The 18,769-nt window shown below is 40.3% G+C and overlaps 1 protein-coding gene across 1 annotated transcript in view; it reads left to right on the top strand.

Annotated features, from left to right (window-relative positions):
* Nucleotides 1-1,487: 1,487 nt before the first annotated feature.
* SLCO4C1 (solute carrier organic anion transporter family member 4C1) overlaps nucleotides 1,488-18,769 on the top strand; it is a 55,675-nt gene continuing 38,393 nt past the window's right edge. The window contains exons 1-2 of the mRNA XM_036410355.2: nucleotides 1,488-2,009; nucleotides 7,773-8,036. Of these exons, the coding sequence (XP_036266248.1) occupies nucleotides 1,673-2,009; nucleotides 7,773-8,036 (601 nt within the window). The 5' untranslated portion in view covers nucleotides 1,488-1,672. The remainder of the gene's footprint in view (nucleotides 2,010-7,772; nucleotides 8,037-18,769) is intronic.

Below are 18,769 nucleotides of genomic sequence, written 5' to 3'. Positions count from 1 at the left end.
GTTAATATGTAGTGAAGTACTCTAATGTCTAATAAAATGGGGACCTTATATGTGAATAATAGTAGTAGTGTATTGAAAAAACATGTAATATAGCAGTATCGTATCCAGTAACATCTGAGACCTGTTCTAAGATATTTTATAACCAGTAATTAGATCTGGGGAAGTGGGTTCCTTAACACTGTACAGTCTTATGAAGCATGACAATTTTGTGTATGTAGCCTTGAGAAACTAGCAAAAAGAGAATGTGTATGTTTTATTATGTTCCTTATTGGAATAAACATTTAATTTAGGGAAAGAAACATTTTAAGATCTTAATATGTAGTTTTAAAAACATCATTGTTTCAAATATACTCATTTGGGATATATTAGTCTATCTTTAGAAAGGGAGAGAGAATGGATCCTTTGAAAAACCTAATCATGTCAGGATCACGTCACTCCTTGGCTCCACATTTTCGTATTTCACTCACAATAAAAGCTTAAGTCCTATAATGGCCTTCAAAGTCTGGCCCCAATCACTTCTCCTCCACCCCACCTGCACCCCTTTACCTGCCTGGACTCCTGCTGTTCTCCAGCTATCTCATTCTACCCCAGCTACAGTTCTCCCTCACCTCCTTCAGGTCTTAGCTCAATAGTCAGGGAGGCCTTCCCTAACCACCTAATTTAAAAGTGCATTGTGTTCTTCCCCTTCTCGGACACACTCACACTTTCCAGCCTGCTCTTGCTTTATTCTTCTCCCCCTCCCACACACACACCCACCCACCAGCACTTATCACAATGAAATGTACTGTATAGTTATTACTTATTCTCTCTCTCTCATTAGAATGCAAACAGCATAATTCTAGGGGTCTTTGCCAGTTTTTAAGCACGCGTGTACCCCCCAGAGGCTAGAACAGTGTTTGGCACCCAGGAAGTAAATACATTTCCACGAATGAATGAATCAGTTGTAACCACTACCGTATAAATGGTGTTCAGTTCTTCGGTGTGCTTTTAAAAATTTATTCCACAGGTAGAAGTCACATGCCTGCTTTTTAAAGTTTCTTAATTCCTTTCCTCTCGGTTTGGGGGAAGTCAAAGGAAAAAAGGCGGCTATGTTACGATGGGGAGGAGGCGGGGAGGAATTTTTTTTAGGGAGATGACAGGTAGAGGTCTCACCAGGATGCTCTCTGAATCCAAAGCACTGTACCTGTGGCTGCTAGGTTCCTGGAGTCCACACGCAGCCCGGGAAGAGAGCCGCGGGATGTTTCCTTCAATGATCTCCTGATGCAACTGTGTTCACAGCTTTGCTGCCAGCTCCCAGGGAGAGCTTAGGGTCCCCAGCCTCCTACACCCTCTATTAGGTTCCCGCTGCCCGGGATCCCGCCAGGATCAGGGCGGCGGGCCGGCGAACCCTCCCTCCCTCCCGCCCCTCCCGCCTCCTCACCTGGGCGCCGCCCAGCCCCGCACCCGGTGGGTCGGCGGCGGCAGGTGAGACCCGCCCGCGGGAGGCGGCGCAGGAGGCGCCCGGCGGCCCCGGCGAGGCCGGAGAGGAAGCGGGGAGGCGGGGTCTCCCCGCACGGGGGCGCTGTCACCTGCCCGGGGAGGAGCCAGAGCGGGACCTGGTTTTTTTTTTTTTTTTTCTTTCTTTCTTTTTTTTCCAGCTCAGACACCCTGAAGCAGGGAACCCGTCCGGACCATGAAGCGCGGCGGAGGCATTGAGAACCCGGCTTTCCTCAGCTCCAGCCCTGACACCCCGCGCCGCCCCGTCTCCGCATCGCCCTCTCCCGTGGAGGTGCCCGCCTTGCCCGCCGGCTCCCGGACGGAGAATTCGCTGCCGCCCGAGCCGCCGGAGCCCCCGCAGCCCCCGCTGCCGGCCGCCGCGGCCCCGGACCCCCGAGCGTCGCCCGGGCCGGAGTCGCGGTCGGAGGCGGAGGGGCCGTGCGGGTGGGGCAGCTTCACACCCCGGTGCCTGCAGCCCTGCAACACGCCGCAGGGCTTTCTGATCCACTACTGCCTCCTGGCCCTCATCCAAGGTGAGGTCCGCGCCGCGGGGGGCGGGGGCCGGGCGGACCCGGGGGCGGGGTGCGGGGTGCGGGCGGGGGGCGAGGGCAGGAGCCAGGTCCGCCTGCCCCGCGAGGCGGCCGGGCCGCGGTCTTGCAGGAGCTACGGTCCACAGTAACCAGCGAGGCTCAGACTTCCACATTTCAGCTTCTCTGTAGTCGCTAAGATGTTGTAAAACTTTGCACGCAGCATTTGCTCCTTGGTGTCCTACCTGCCTCGGTTTAGCAGGTTCGGTCCCTCCGGGGAAGATTGAAATTATCGGAGCCATAATCTCTGGGGGGATTCGTTCCACGGGACAAAAGTATGCATTTTACTAAACCTCCAATTGAAGGGATTTTTGTTTTTACAGTTCCTGGAACGTATTAATTAAGAAATTTGCAGGTGAGGGTAGGCTGGTTCTCAAAGGAGCAGCTTGTAGAGTAGTATTGTATAGGTGGGATATTAAGTTCTAATATTTTGTGGCTATATATGTAGTCCGAGTTATATGAAAGCGCAAGTGTGTAGTGCAATTCGCAAAGATTTCAGGCATGTGGAGGGTGAGGTCCTTCTAACAGCAGAGTCATGCAGCCTCCGTTTTGTTCAGGGGTTTCTTTTACGTTCCCTTGGGAGTTGCTGGTCAAGTCCAGGCTTATGCCCTCAGTTTGCCCCTAAGGCTGCTTTGGAGGAATGAGTCTCAGGGTGGAGGATCAGGGTGGAGGAGAGTGGCTCCCTGCAGGGAGCATAGAGAAGGTGGAAGCTGGGGGGGAGGGGGGGTGGTCTAATGCAGGGCCTGAGAGAAATGGGAACTGACACCCACAGGAACATGACACAGTGAGGAGGTGTAGGCATTGAGGAGGAGCATGTGAAAGGACATGCTGAAGGTTAATTAGAGTTTAAGGATATATGTACATATTTTTAAAAATATTGTGTAAGGAGGCAAGCAAGGACTGATGGAAGAAACTTTGGCAACTTTGGCGGAGGGGTTGGAAATTCTCTTTTCTAAGATTAACAGAAGAATAAATATAAACATATTTGCTCCCCTATTTCAAAGGAACATAATGCCCCTTGCCCCTTGCTGTGCATAAGTTAGGTGCTAAGTATTTGCTGATTGTAAGTGGGGCTAACTTCAGATTTTCTACTAAAGATAGTTTTATGCTAGAGCTATTTCCCTTTCCACTTTTCTTATCCGCACCAAAGTTCACTTTCTCTCAATAGCTTCATCCTAGTCAATTTCTTGATTTCAGTTGTCCAAAACCTGTGATTATTTTTTCATTGATTTTTAGAGAGAGTGGAAAAGGGAGGGAGGGAGGGAGAGAAACATCTATGTAAGAGAGACACATAGATAGGCTGCCTCCTGTACACGCCAGCAACCCAGGTGCGTGCCCTTGACTGGGAATGAACCTGAGATCTTTCAGTGCGAAAGATCTTTCAGATCTTTCTCTAACCACTCAACGCACCAGCCAGGGCAGGATTTTGTCTCCTTAAAGGAAATATTTCCATCAAAAGGCAAAGTGTAGAAAAGCAAGCAAGAACTTATTGACCAAAGCAAAAATATACTTAGATCAGTGAAACAAGGGCACAGCAGCAGCAACAGGAGAGCCTCAGCTGAGCTGCTTTGGCTCACTGGTGAAGCAGAATTTTTGGACTGGAACCTGGATTCTTTGTCAGCCGAAGTCAAAGAATGAATCCAGGGTCAGAGGTGGTATAGCAAAGGTGGAGATTTATTAAACAAGTACGGACCCCCACGTGGGGAGGGGAAAAGGGTCCCACTGAGTTCCTTTTCCCTGTGGCTTATAAAGGCTGCAGATCTTGGTGCTTTGATAACCCCTCAGATTGATCACTATTCCCTTGGACTGGTTACTATAGTAACTGCTGGTTTCAAAGGTGGAACCCTCCTTCCTTATTGTCTTTCTATTCCTGGTGTGCTTTCTTCTTCTGGATGAAGGGCTTCCTTTTCTTTATTTTGTAAATATAGACCTTCTGCTGTTCCCAGCTCCCTCATTCAGTGGAAATCTACCTATTGTAGTTTTTCCACTCCCCTATTCTATGGAGATAACACCTTCTGCTGCTCTGCAGCCCTGTGCTTCTATGGTTCTTTTAGTTTCTAAAATTTCCTAAAACCTGTCTTTTTCACACCCCCCCCCCCCAAATTCCTGTTTCACTGGGGAGTTAGAGAAAAGGGGGGTTTTGGAGACAAGTTCTGAAGGTTAGCCCAGGATGAGCGGCTGCTGCCATTGCACCCCTGGTTGCAAGTCTTTTCAGGTCCCTTAAAGTTTAGGAGATAGTGCCTGGGGGGAAGAGACAGGGGGAAGGGAATGGGATGGGAGGTTTTAAAGGCTGGGCCTTTAGGGGAGGTCTTAGGGGAGAATCAATAGAAAATTCATCAGCTTAATGCTCTTGTACCAAAATGAGATTTTTTCTCTCTTAATTTCTCAGTCCATGGGTGTGGTTGGGAAAAGGCACTAATTGGATTTCTGTTATCTGTCTCTCTGAATAGGTTGATTTAAGCTATAAACCGTTTAGTCTTAAGCATCTTTGGTTTAGGGAAAATAGGATTTAACTGTGTAGCTGAAAACTGCTCTGTAGCTATCTATTATAGTTTCCCTATTATGCTTGTTCTGGAGTTTTCCTAGCTTCTTATTCCATAACAGTTTGACCTAAACAAAAAAATTCTTGTGTTTTCTCTTAAAAGGTATTCTAAAATTTCTATATTATTCCAGATGACATAATTTTATAATTAATATAACATTTTAAAAATTATTATAAAATATACTTGTCATTCTTAAAACGTGTTTAGCCTGCAGCTACATCTACCCAGAGGTCCCGCTTTATTACCTTTTCTCTCAAACATGATCCTTGGGAAGACCATTTCCATTGTATATGAATACATGTTAAACTGCAGGAGAACCCCAAAACTTAACAAGTGAGTTTACTTTACCCCCTGGTTGGCAAACTGTGGTTCAAGAGCCACATGTGGCTCTTTGGAACCTTGAGGTTTTAGCAAAGACCAGTATAGGAGTACCCTAAATAAGTTAATAACAATGTACCTACCTATATAGTTTAAGTTTAAAAAATTTGGCTCAAAAGAAATTCCAATCCTTGTACTGTTAATATTTGGTTCATTTTGACTAATGAGTTTGTCGACCACTGTCTTAACCCAACATTTTTCAGCGAAAAACAGGATTTCTCTTAGGACATAATTTCCTAGCATACTTCCTAACTTCAAGCATAATATGCAGTATTTCATAGAATTTCTTTTTTTTTTTTTCTTCTTAAAGTAGAGTTCTTGGAACTTCTGCAGCATAAAATTCACATTCAGATTCATAGCTTAAAGTGCCATCCTATAATATATAATAAAGTGGTAATATGCAAACTAACCCTTATGCTATAATGCTGTCACAAGATGGTGGCTTTCATAGTGCAGAGTGGGGCCAGCTGTGCCTGTGCCTGCCCCTGCAGTTCCCTGGGCCTCTCGGGGGTGGGTCCCGGCTGCTGCTCCAAGTGGCTTCCTGGAGTTCCCTCAGCCGTGGGGTGGGGTGAGGTGGGGGTCCCAGCTGCTGCTCCTCGGCTTCCACTGCTATGACCAGGCTGGCAGGGAGGGCAGTTGGGGGTGATTGGGCAGTGAAGTGTCGATCAGGCCAGCAGGGGAGCAGTTAGGGGGTAATCAGGCTGGCAGGCAGAAGTGGTTAGGGGCAATTGTGGTGGGCAATTTCTCTGTTTTCTGCGTCCCGCACGGAAAACGACAGGTTCCTGAGTGGAGGAGCTGGGGATTAAGAAATTAGAGAAAGAAAGAGACAAGAGGCAGAAATAGATTCATAAAGCTGGGTGCTAGGTCGGCGCCATCTCTCTGATAGAGAGAAAGTCGCAGCATATTTATTGGTTTCCAAAGGGGAGTTTAAGGTCAAAAGGAGTTTCGGGTGTGCCCACATCCTATTCATCAGGATCTGGGTAAGCTCTTCATTTTTTGGTACAAGATTTGGCATATCAAGATCTGGGTAAGTCAAGGTCCTATTTGTGCCTCATTCCAAGCACATGGATAAAGATAAGAAATCAGTACTGACAAAAAGATTCTGCCAGTGCCCTTGGGCTCAGCTAATAAGAATTAAAATAATGTCCATGTGCCATCTCAGGCTTCTCTCTACAGCAATCTGACAGGCCAACAGAGGTTAGGAACTAGCAGTCCTGGACTGAGAGGGATTCCTGACTGCTGATTTAGGCCCAATCCCTAAACCAGCAGTAGGACATACCCCTAGGAGTCCCAGGGTGCAGGCTGGGCTGAGGGACACCCTCTCCAGTGCACAAATTTTGTGCACCAAGCCTCTAGTACTTCCATAAGAGTTTACAAAAGAACGTTTTCAGAAGTTTTACCATAAAGGCAAGGAGTTCAAATGAATGACTTGTAATCAGTATGGTAAATATGTTGGGAAGCTGATTTTTAGATGAGAAAGTGTTCATATTCTTTTCTCCTTATACCAGTTAAATTGTCATTCCTAGGTACTTTAGATACTTTATTTTTCATTGACATGTTAGTAATTGTAATTTACTTATAGATTTAAACTGGCATGTAAGTATATTAGAGCTTTTAGAAACTTGTTATCAGTTTTCTTGATAAAGAAAAATCTTTAAAAATTACATCATAACTTCTGTATACTTTTTCTATTTATAAACAAATGAAAACAATTCATGATATTCTTTTAAGTAAAAGGGATAACTAATTAAACACTTTGTAATTTGGTCAGATGCCATTTTTTTCAATTTATAGTAATGTATGAACTAAATTTAATCAATATTTGGACAGGATATTTTTGTCATCTATCAAAATTGGATTTACAGCTTTTACTTCTTTACATTATATGCCTCCATCATAGTTATAATAAACAGATGAAGTGTAAGGTTTTTTATTTTTATTTTACTTTTTCTATGATTTAGAATCCCGGTGGTTGAAATAATGCTCTTAATTTGTTTTTACTTTAAAAATATGTTTTTATTAAATTCAGAGAGGAAGGGAGAGGGAGAGATAGAAACATCAATGATGATAATCATTGTTTGTCTGCCTCCTGCATGCCCCCTACTGGGGAACTGAGCCCACAACCTGTGCATGTGCCCTTGACCCGAATTGAACCCGGGACCCTTCATTCCACAGGCTGATGCTCTATCCGCTGAGCCAAACTGGCTAGGGCTAGGGCAATTTATGTTTACCTTTGCTCCAGGACCTTTAACTTTGATATCTTCAAGAGCAGTAGAAAGAAAAAGAGGCTTGAGAGCTCAATTTCAACTTTTAAAGACTTAAGTCAAGGATCTCTTGTTATATATAAATATGTTTAAGGACTGAATATCTTGGGAAGTATTTGAGCATTGCTCAGATGACCTTTGGAATCTGCTGTACTTTAGTACTCTTCTAAGTTAGGGTGGTAAAAGTATGGTACAATTGGAAACTGGCAAACTGTCCACATGAGACTTTACCAGTCTCACTTTTTGATTGTCATTTAAAGAAAAATGAAGTTAGCTACAATTTAGGATGTAGTAAGCATCAATTTTATTTAACACCTGAAAATTCCCAAGTGTTCAATTTAAGAGCAAACTGAGTTTGTGAGCAGGTGTGTTTAGAGTTTCCTACCTTTGAAACCTTGAGTCTTTTTAAATTGGTGCATTTAAAAATATAAAAAATAACAAACAACCAAATGTTGGTACATTGTGCTGGTAATAATCATCTATATGATAAAGTTGTAATGCCATGCTTTTTTTCTCTCTTTTAGGTGTTGTGGTAAATGGCCTAGTAAATATTAGTATTTCTACTATTGAGAAGCGCTATGAAATGAAGAGTTCCCTGACTGGCCTGATATCATCAAGCTATGATATCGCATTCTGCTTGTTGTCTTTATTTGTTTCATATGTTGGCGAAAGAGGACACAAACCAAGATGGCTTGCATTTGCATCTTTTATGATAGGACTGGGAGCACTCGTATTTTCATTGCCAAAATTTTTTAGTGGAAAATACCAGTTGGGGTCCCCTTTTGAAGGTAAGTTTCTGTTGTGTTTTTGTTTGTTTTACTTTAAGAAGTAGTATGAAACTAGGCCATTAGCTACATATTGCAACTCACTTGTACAGGTAAGTAAGGTAAGGTCTCTTCCATTGCTCAGTGCTTTGTTGTGATGGGAGTTGTGTGAAGTATTGTAGATTACAGAGACAGATTGTGCATCAGACTTCTCTTCAGTGGTTCCAAACTTTTAGTCCTCTGATACTCATTCCCCATATTACACACAGTCCTCAAAAAAACGATGACATATTTTTGAGGTTGTGACCTCACTGGGGTTCTAAGACCTATAGTTTTTCCCTTTGTGCTTTTATTTGCTGTGCTTACAGCTCTGTACTCAGACTTGTTTATTCCTGATTTGAGATAAAAAGAGGTGAAATTTCTAGAACTTAAGCTTCTCCTAAGAACTGAAGGATTTAAGAGTTCCTAGAGGAGGAAGAGAAAGTGTTTTTCATAAGATCATTATCTGGGACTGTCTAGCTGTTGGAGGGACTATAGCTTCCTTAGCACCACAGTGTGTGGGGGAAGTGCAGACCTGATTGTACAAAATATGTTTTGTCAATGTACTATTCACCTGCAAATAAAGTTGGTAACAAATACTTCCACACACAAAAAAAGAGTCCCCAGAGGCACAGAACTTCAGGAGTTATATAATATGTTGTGCAAAAGTAATATGTAGTTGCAAAAGTATTATTCAGGGTCTTAAAAAAGAAATTTTATTATTTGTTTTTCTTTCTTTTTCTCTAAAAATATAACTTTTAATGGAAAATTAATTATGGTATTACCAGAGGAATGTACTAGTGAAAGTAGATGTTATCATTTCTATTGTCCTTCTGGCTTCTTAATAGTAACATAGAATAAAATAGAGGGTTACCAAATCAGAAGCTTTCAGGGCCTTGGGTAAGTGAAGTAAAAAGAAAGTAGAATTGGGATCTTCTGCAATTTAGGCATTACTTTTTAAAAGTTAAGATTAAGTTTGAGAATTAATATTAAAAATGAATATTAAAATGTTAACATTTCCTAAGACCAAATTCCCAATTATAGAATGACTAGAGGCCCAGTGCATGGATTTGTGTACATTGAAGGGAAATTAATTAGAAGGTGGCCAGCAGGGCAGGACTTGGTTAGACAGACTGGACACACCCTGGAGCCAATGTCAAATCATCCCTCCCCAGCCTGGGGCGGCACCAAGGTCCAAAGGGCTTCTGTAGATTCTAGTGCATTATCTAAGATTGGACAATATTTCATAAAGCCAACAATATAATTTCACTGGGGTAGTTTTCAGAACAGGGTGTATAGGCTTTAGTATAACACCTTTGAAATCTAATAAATTTTAGTTTGTCACACAAGAAACGATACTGATTTTATGATGGTAAGAACATTACAATGTTTATAGCATGTAGGAGGTAATCTTTGTACTGAGTCTAATCTCACACTCTTGCAGTTCAGATGCCCTACTTGTTCATGTAGTACACATACTTTGATGACAAACCTCTTACTCTGTAAACCATAATCACCTATTCCAGTACAAAAGCCTGATCTGTCCTCAGCAATCTTCTTAGCTTTGTCTCTTGTCCCATTCACCCAGAGTTGCAGACAATCTGGATAATTTATATTTCCCACAAGGAAATGGTCACAAGTTACAGTATGGGCCAGAGATGAAGCCAAGAAGATTGCTGAAGCCAAATCATAAACTTTTAGTACATTATTGTATACTGTGTAAATTTTCACCAAATTCTTACTGATATTTTTTTCATATTTTAGCTGAAGTAGGTTAGATAATGGTATTGGCTTGTCTGTAAAATTTTTACTCTAAGACTCTTATTTTAAATAATAGCTTACCTGTGGCGAATGAAAGCAAGAACTCAGGTTGCCCTTATGTTAGTCTGTCATCTGTGAAATAAATATTGATATGAACTATATGTTGCTGGAAAAATAGAAGTGAAATAGTTGATGCCATCTGCATTTATTTACTAGTGTGAACAAATAGAAAATTAAGTAAGTAAACAAGATAAAGATTGAGGTGAGCGTATGAATGGAACAGATAGTATAAAGTAGTAGTGTACAAAAGGAAAAGATATGTGTCAAAGGGAAGGCTATTTTGATAACTGAAAATGAGGAACCAGCCTTAAAAGAAAAGAAGCTAACCAGCCTTGCTGGCTAGGCTCAGTGGTTGAGAATCAACCTATGAACGACGAGGTCACAGTTTGATTTATGGTCAGGGCACATGCCTAGGTTGCAGACTCAATCTTCAGTGTGGGGTGTGCAGGTGGCAGCCAGTCAACGATTCTCTCTCATCATTGATGTTTCTCTGTCTCCCTCCTCTTCTTTGAAATCAATAAAAATATATTTAAAAAAAAGATGCTTTCCAGGATGGGAAAAAACTCGATCAAGGGACCTGGGGCAGGAAAGAGCGGGGCAGGTTTCATGACTCAGTTTTGCCTAGCATGATCAAAACAAAGGAGAACGTGGCGTGAGATGAGCTTGGAGAGGCAGGCAGAGGCATGGGTTTTCCTCTAAGGGCAATGGAAAGTGTGAGAGAGAGTTTTACACAGGGAAGTGCATGGTCTTATTTAAAATGATCATTTTGGCTCCTGTGGTTCTGAAGGGTAAGATTAAGTGGGAAGAAATCACTCAGGCGGGTGGATTTTACAGTAGTCAAGGTGAGACCCACGTGGTTGGGACTGGGTTGTTAGCTGAAGAGATCGAAAGGAGTGACTATTTTCAGTGTATTCTAAAGGAAAAAGAGATCAGACTTTCCAGTGGATTGGTTGTGAAGGAGGAATGAAGAATGATTCTTCGATATTTGCCTTGACCTACTGGGGCCCTTTGCTAGAATGTGGAACACTATATAGAGCAGTGTATTGTATATCTGGTTTTGTAATATATATCTGTGAACTCACAAGTTCATGTAAATGTGCAAGTCATTCTTTAGTCTTCATTCCTAGAAGTGCAAATACTGGGTTTGAAGGGCTTCCTCATTCTAATTTTTCATATATAATGTCACACTGACTTTTAGGAAGGAATATAGCAGTTACTCTCCCATAGTCAATATGAAAATGGCCAGCTGCTATTTTGAATTTTTACCTGAAAAATTTCTTTAATGGAAATATTATTATATGTTGGTATATATGTGCAGGTGTTGTCACTGTAACAGATACAAAACTCAGGACTGAAGTTGTATTATATATTTAAAGGAACTCAGACATTTAGAACATAAGAAATTTTAGAAATCAGAAATCCCTGTTTTTGCGATGTAGAACTTTTAGGACAAGAGGTGAAGTAACTTAAAAGTGATTTCATAGATGTTCAATAAGAACCAAAACTAATACTAGTTCTTATGCTTTGTTAAATGTTTTCTAAATTGTTATTATTCGTAGTAGGCTTTTTTTTTTAAACTATATTGAGTAATTTAGATATTTTTATGATTTAAATAATTTCTCCCCCAGTTACAAATAGCCAGTTATAATGGTCTGTACTTTATTGTTATTTTTTAAATCTTCACCCTGGGATATTCCTTTATTGATTTTAGAGAGAGGAAGTTGAGAGAGACAGAGACAGAGACAGACACAGAGAGAGATGGAAAGAGAAACACACGAAGTGTTTGCCTCCCATGTGTGCCTCACCCCGATCAGCCCTGCAGCCTTCGGTGTACAGATGATGCTCCAATCGCCTGAGCCACCCGGCCAGGGCTGATCTGTGCTTCCTTTAAAACATAATAGTCTGCTCAAGTGAATTAATCTACTTTTGCAAATATGGGATTCTATCACCAAAATCTGAGTTATTCAGTGTAGAAGAAAACTGAAGATTGATGTGGGAAAAGGAAACAAATTAGTTGGAAACATCCTGTAGATAAATTAGAAGCCGGGGGATGTACATTTTCTTAGGTAACATAACATAAATTGCCTAGAGCACATAACATTAAGAAGTTATTTTATTAATTAAATCATACATGTAACTTAATTTGAAACTGTCCTTGAAAGAATTAACATATTCCCTGTGTGCTATTTTGTGGCCTTTGTTTTTGAATCTGAGCTAAGTCAAAGTCAGGCTCAGTTTGGATGAGATAATTTCTGTAAGAAGAGACTAAAGTAGTATAATATAGTTGGTAAGTAGAAGAAAACAAAATGTGAAGTATGATACTAACATTTCCATAGGAGTGAGAATATAAAAGGAGGTCAGGACTTAGCAAAAGGTAGAAAAGTGTGTTTGGAAGCAGTTTGAATTTTCTATTTTGTAAAAAAAAATAAATTTAAGTACTTTTGTAAAGTATTTTATTTATTTATTTGTCACCCAAGGACATGCTTTTTATTGATTATAGAGAGATGGGAAAGGAGAGAGGAGAAGAGAGATAGAACATTGATATGAGAGTGAAACTTTGATTGGTTACCTCTTACACAGGCCCCCATTGCCCTGCAACCTAGGTATGGTATGTACCCTGACCATCAAACTGGACATTTTGGTGGATAGGGAGATACTCAACCAACTGGGTCACAGGAGCCAGGGTGGGAAAGTGTTATTTAAGGGGCACTTTTATGGAGATATAAGGGTGAGAAGTGATTTTCTTAATTTGAAGGGAGATAAAAACATTTATTAAAAGTAAGTTTTGATGGTTTCTGTTGTATACAAAAAAGGGGAAGAATTAAAATTAAGAGATATGAATGCTTCTAAGAGCCAATTTTTGCATATGTTAACCTGAAAGATAAAATGGTGTCAGAAAACATTTTCAAGTAAATCTTTTTGTCACTTTTGATGTATTTTAACATTACATTAACATAATGCAACATTTTGATAAAACTTAAATATTTTAAAAATGTAATAAATCAATCTTTAGCATATTACATTTTCTTTTTATCTAAGCACTGCTTAATTCCTTTTGGATCAGTGTTAATTTAATCTTGTTAAGCAAAATAATCTTTTCTCTGAGACTTTGGGCTGGGTGTCATTAGTCATTAGTAAATACTAAGGAATTAAAGAGAATAATTACTAATCCAGTAAAGCTCTTTTATATATATTTTTTTTAATTGATTTTTTACAGAGAGGAAGGCAGAAGGATAGAGAGTTAGAAAAGTCAATGAGAGAGAAACATCAACCAGCTGCCACCTGCACATCCCCCATCGGGGATGTGCCCGCAACCAATGTACATGCCCATGACCGGAATCGAACCTGGGACCTTTCAGTCCACAGGCCCACGCTCTATCCATTGAGCCAAACCGGTTTTGGCAAAGCTCTTTTTATTTATTGACCAATATTTGAATAACTTTCCTTAAGTTGTATTCTTTTCTTGTTTCTCTTTCCCATCCTCTTCTCTTAAAAAAAGGTAGCTCTCAACAGTTTTTTGCTTTAGCACTGAATTTCTAATGTAAATTGATATTTTAGGGAGAATTTTGCAACAAAGGACTATGGTTATGCAAGGTGACTACTTAATAAAGTTAAACTAGGAAAGTAATTAGAGCAGAACTCAACATTGCACTTAATTTTTAGTTACTGTTTTGTCTTTTATCTTGGATTCTCAAAGCCTTTTTTTTTTTTTTTTTTTTTTTTTGAGTATGGAATACTGGCTTAGATTGGTACAGATATTGTGCCGAGAATCTTAATTTTTCAAGAGTTATTTAATATACGATGCTCTAACTTTCCTTGGCCTGTTCTTGATATTACTTCTTATGAAAGAAAATAACTTTTATTTTTCTTAGGATTTAATTCCATTGTAACTGTCAGCGATGGCCATTGATGCCAACAGGAATCCCCAATCTGGGGTGCAGTGAAGAAGGAGCAGTGCATGATAGAGAATGGTGGTGATATAGCATGGTTGTGGAACAGCTCCATTGTGATACAGCAGGATTGTGAGGCAGTCCTGTGACCAGGGCTTCCTTTAGCTGAGCAAGTCTGCTGTCTGAGCTGCTCTGCTCTGGCGAGACAATGTCTTTGGTACTTAAGCTCCATCTGGGGCATTTTCTCTCCTTTATCAGAGGCAATTTTTTTTTTTTTTTTTTTTTTTTTTTTTTTTACCATAAATGAACTTTTTTGGGCTAAGAATTAGGATTTGAAAATTTTACAGTGTGAACAGGAAGCTAAAATGAGAAGATTATTCAGAAAGAGTAGCTTTTGGTGTTTGTCTTAATTATTAAAATAGTGATTTCACTGTGTATCGTACTTCTAAGGTGGTGTGAAATGTCAGGATTATTTATTTATTTATTTAATTATTTTAAAATAGTTTATTGATTGTTAGAGAGAGAGGAGGTAGACGGAAAGACAGGGAGAAACATCAATGGTAGAACATCAATCGGCTACCTTCTACACTCTATCCTTCTCACCCCCCAGACCAGAGATGGAGCCTGCAACCTAAGCATATGCCCATGACTGGAATCAAACTGGCAACCTCCTAGGGCATGGGACGATGGCCAACCAATTGAGCCACACTAGCCAAGGCCTTATTTATCTTAATTTATAGAGCAAAAGGGAATGCTTTGACGGGGTATTCAAGTAGATCATGTCCCTCCCACATACAGATGTAGTGTATGTGGGAGGTAAAGATTAAGCAATGCTTTTTTGTAGCTTCCTCAGAAAGGTTGGTTAAAATGTGGTTTGTGGAAAGAACAAAATGAGGAAATTCTATTTTCTTAGTGTTCTTAAGAAATGCACAAATTAGCCAGTGTGTGTTTTAATATATATATATTTAAATTTTAATGCTATTGGCCCACTATATTAAGTGAAAGTATGCAGTAGTAGAGCAGGAATATTAGGGGCAGACAGAACTGAGCTTACATTTTTGCTTTAGCACTGTATAATAGTATTACTGGTATGTGACCCTGGACAAGTTTATGCAACTATATCATGAGGGTGATACAAACTGCTATCTTGCGGGAGATTGTACACTAGGCTGAACCTAGTGTTTGGTGTGGTTAGTGCTCAGTAAATAGGAGCAATGAGTAATAATGATGTTAATGATAATTCAGTAACGGCTATACTAATGTAAAAAAACTGCCTATTTTGGTCTGTTTAGTTATTGGCAATGGTAGTTAAAACTAATATGAATAAATACAAGTCTTTTAATATGGTGCATTTTTAAACAAAATAAGTTTTTGTTGATTTCAGAGAGGAAGGAAGAGGGAGACAGAGAGAGAAAGAAACATCAGTGATGAGAGAATCCTCAATCTGCTGCCTTCTACACTTCCCCCTTCACGGGATCAAGCTTGCAACCCAGGCATTTGCCCTGACTGGGAATTGAACCTTGCCCTCCTGATTCATGGGTAGACTCTCAAACACTGAGCCACACCCTGGCTGGGCTCTCTTTTTTTTTTTTTTTTTTTTTTTTTTGTAGGCATCACTTGATATTGACATACCCCCAAAGTAAGGCTAACCACTTTTAAAATAATATATTAGAAAGGGTGTTACTTAGATAATGTTTCCAGTATTGTATTCTTCTTATGAGGCAAGTAAATAAACTTATTTGATGTATGTCAGATTAATTGGATCCACTAAAGCAGCGTTTTTCAACCGCTGTTCCGCGGCACACTGATGTTGCCTGGTGTGCCGTAGGTGCAGACAAGACAAGAATTTTATAATTTTTCACTATTTTGTTTACTTAATATTTCATTATAAAGTAATTATAAAATACTTTCTTTGTGTTTATTTGATTCCTATTCAAGAGAATTACTTTATATATAGTCAATATAGGCACAGAGTTAAATTTTTTAACATTTTCTAATGGTGGTGTGCCTCGTGATTTTTTTCATGAAACAAGTGTGCCTTTGCCCAAAAAAGGTTGAAAAACACTGCACTAAAGAATCATATTGAAATACTGCCTTTTAAATGGCAACTTGCCTCTTTTAAAGTATTGTATCTTTTTTCCTAATTTAAAATTTTTAATATGTCCTTTGCAGGACATTCAGAAGATAGAAAACAAAAATGGAATAAAAGGAAACAAAGTGGAACAACAAAAAAAAAAGAAATAAAAAAATTGCTCAAAATATAACCTAGATATACTATTAATATTCAAGCTTTTAAATGTATATAAATATTTATACAAGCAATCACAAATAATCAGATAATTGCACACATATTTTGCATAGTAAGCACACAATCTTATTCACACACCCTTACTAACACTCATATAATCATATCACATTTACACATACACATTCAAATGCATATTTTAAGGAAACAAGATTTTAAAATTGTGGATCTCTACTTTTTTGTTTACTTAGAATAATATTGGACGTTGTTATATATGAAAAAAACATATAGAATATGCTTATATTATTTCATTTTATAGATAATTTATCTATTTGGTCAGCCCTCCTTTGTTGTGTTTTTTTTTTTTTTTTCCAAATTTATTATTGACAGTACTATAGATGTCCCTCATTTTCCCTCACTTTGCTCCCTTTCACCTATCCCTCATCCCCATCCCTGGCCTTCCCCACACTATTGTCTGTGTACATGGACTATGCATATCCTATATAATAAAACCCTAATATGCAAATCAAGCGAATGGCGGAATAATTGGTTCCTATGATGCAAACTGACCAACTAGGGGCAGCTCCTGTGTTGAGCATCTGCTTTCTCCCCTCCCCCCCAGAGGGAGGTGACTGGCTGCGGAGATGGGGGGGGGGCAGGGCTGTCCAGCAGAAGGCACCAGACTGCTAGCCAAGGCAGGTGGCAGGGGGAAGGGGGAGCCCCATTGCCCTACTTGCCTGTTGCCCTGAAGAGGGGGGCGACTGACCATGGTGACGAGGGGCAGGGCAGGCAAGCAGGCAGCGCCAGGCCACTAGCCAAGGCAGGTGCCAGCAGGCCTCCCCTCCTCCCCCCACAATCGCTCCTCCTGCCAGTCGCCCCACAGATGGCTCTGATTGCCAGGCAGGCCTAGGGACCCTGCCCTATATATAGTAGGTCCTCTGGTAACATTGGAGATCTTGTTGCTACAGCACAATGTAAAGCAATTTTCGCTGTAAGTTGGGACTCATCCACTTAAGCACCTACATCACTCACATGGAGCACATACACAGCAGCAATGAAGTGAAACAGTAAAAAAAATTCTAAAGAAAGATAACAATTCCTGATCTTTACTTGTGGTAAATAAATACTGGTAATTGAAAAACATAAAGCACATATGTAAATACATCGAAATGACGGAATTTTTGTTGTTGTTGATAAAACTGTAAATGGGAGATGGTGACGTAACCACGAAATGATGTGTGTCCCCAAGACTACCTGCATTGGGAACAGTCTCTTAGATTTAAAAATTAAAACCCAGCAAGGTTACTCTTATCACTGAGAAAACAGGATGATGCAGCGATGACATGCTTGGACTCTGGCTTGCACATTTTGTGGTCAGCCCTTATTCTGACACTTATAACTGTGTGATAAAGCCTATTACTTAACTTCCCCTCTGCTTCAATTTTTCCACCCATAGGATGGGGAAAATGGTACTACTGCCTCAGAAGGATCATGTTATGCACTACTTTTTATAATCAGGGCAAAAAAAAAAAAAAATGTAGCTGCCCCTACAACAGCAAGATGCCTTTCACCTGTATGAAAAGTGTGGTCTCTGGTGCATGCAACATTCTGGATTGGAAGAGGGATGTCCAACTGCCGATTTAGGTCTGGCATACCCCGAGGGGTCCCAGATTGTGAGGATGCAGGCCAGGTGGAGGGATGGCCCCTGCCTTGTGCATGAATTTCATGCATCAGGCTCTAGTGTACATATATGTTCTTTGGTTAATGGCTTGCCCTTCCCTATAAGCCCCACCGCTTCTGAGGTCTGTTATTCTTTTTAAAAATATATATATATTTATTGATTTTAGAGAGGAATGATGAGAGAGAATGAGTGATAGGCTGCCTCCTGCACGCCCTCTACTAGGGATCAACCTGCAACCTGAGCATGTGCCCTTGGCCAGAATTGAACCCAGAACCATTCGGTCTGCAGGCTGAAGCTTTATCCACTGAGCCAAACCAACTACGGCTGAGATCTGTTATTCTATTCCATGCATCTATGCTTCGGGACCTATTTTGTTCATCAGTTTATTTTGCTTATTTACATTCCACATAAAAGAGGTCATATGATATTTGACTTCCTCTAATTAGCTTATTTCAGTTAGCATAATAATCTCCAGGTTCACCTCTGCTGTCACAAAAGGTAAGAGATTCTTCTTTTTACAGCCCCATAGTATTCCATTTGTATAAAGGTACCATAGCTGAAACCAGTTTGGCTCAGTGGATAGAGCGTCGGCCTGCAGACTGAAGGGTCCCAGGTTCCATTCGGGTCAAGGGCATGTACCTTGGTTGCGGGCACATCCCCAGTAGGGGTTGAACAAGAGGCAGCTGATCGACGTTTCTAGCTTTCTATCCCTCTTTCATCCTCTGTAAAAAAAAAAAAAACAATTAAAAAAAAAAAAGGTACCAAAGCTTTTTTTATCCACTTATCTACTGATGGGCACTTGGGCTGTTTCCAGATCTTAGCTGTTGTTAATAATGCTTGCTATGAACATAGAGGTGCATATATTCTTTCTGTTTGTTGTTTCAGGATTTTTTGGATATAATCCCAATAGTGGGAATGCTGGGTCAAAAGACAGTTCCATTTTTTAAGGTTTTGAGGAAACTCCATACTGTTTTCCGTAATGGCTGCACCAGTCTGTATTCCCACCACCAATGTACTAGGATTCCCTTTTCTCCACATCTTTGCCAGCACTTGTTTGTTAATTTATTGATGGTAGTTATTC

The sequence above is a fragment of the Pipistrellus kuhlii genome, unplaced genomic scaffold (genome assembly GCF_014108245.1).
Source record: "Pipistrellus kuhlii isolate mPipKuh1 unplaced genomic scaffold, mPipKuh1.p scaffold_m20_p_4, whole genome shotgun sequence".
Lineage (NCBI taxonomy): Eukaryota > Metazoa > Chordata > Mammalia > Chiroptera > Vespertilionidae > Pipistrellus > Pipistrellus kuhlii.
Note: the sequence above shows the minus strand (reverse complement) of the source record. Positions and strands in the feature narration are given on the sequence as shown.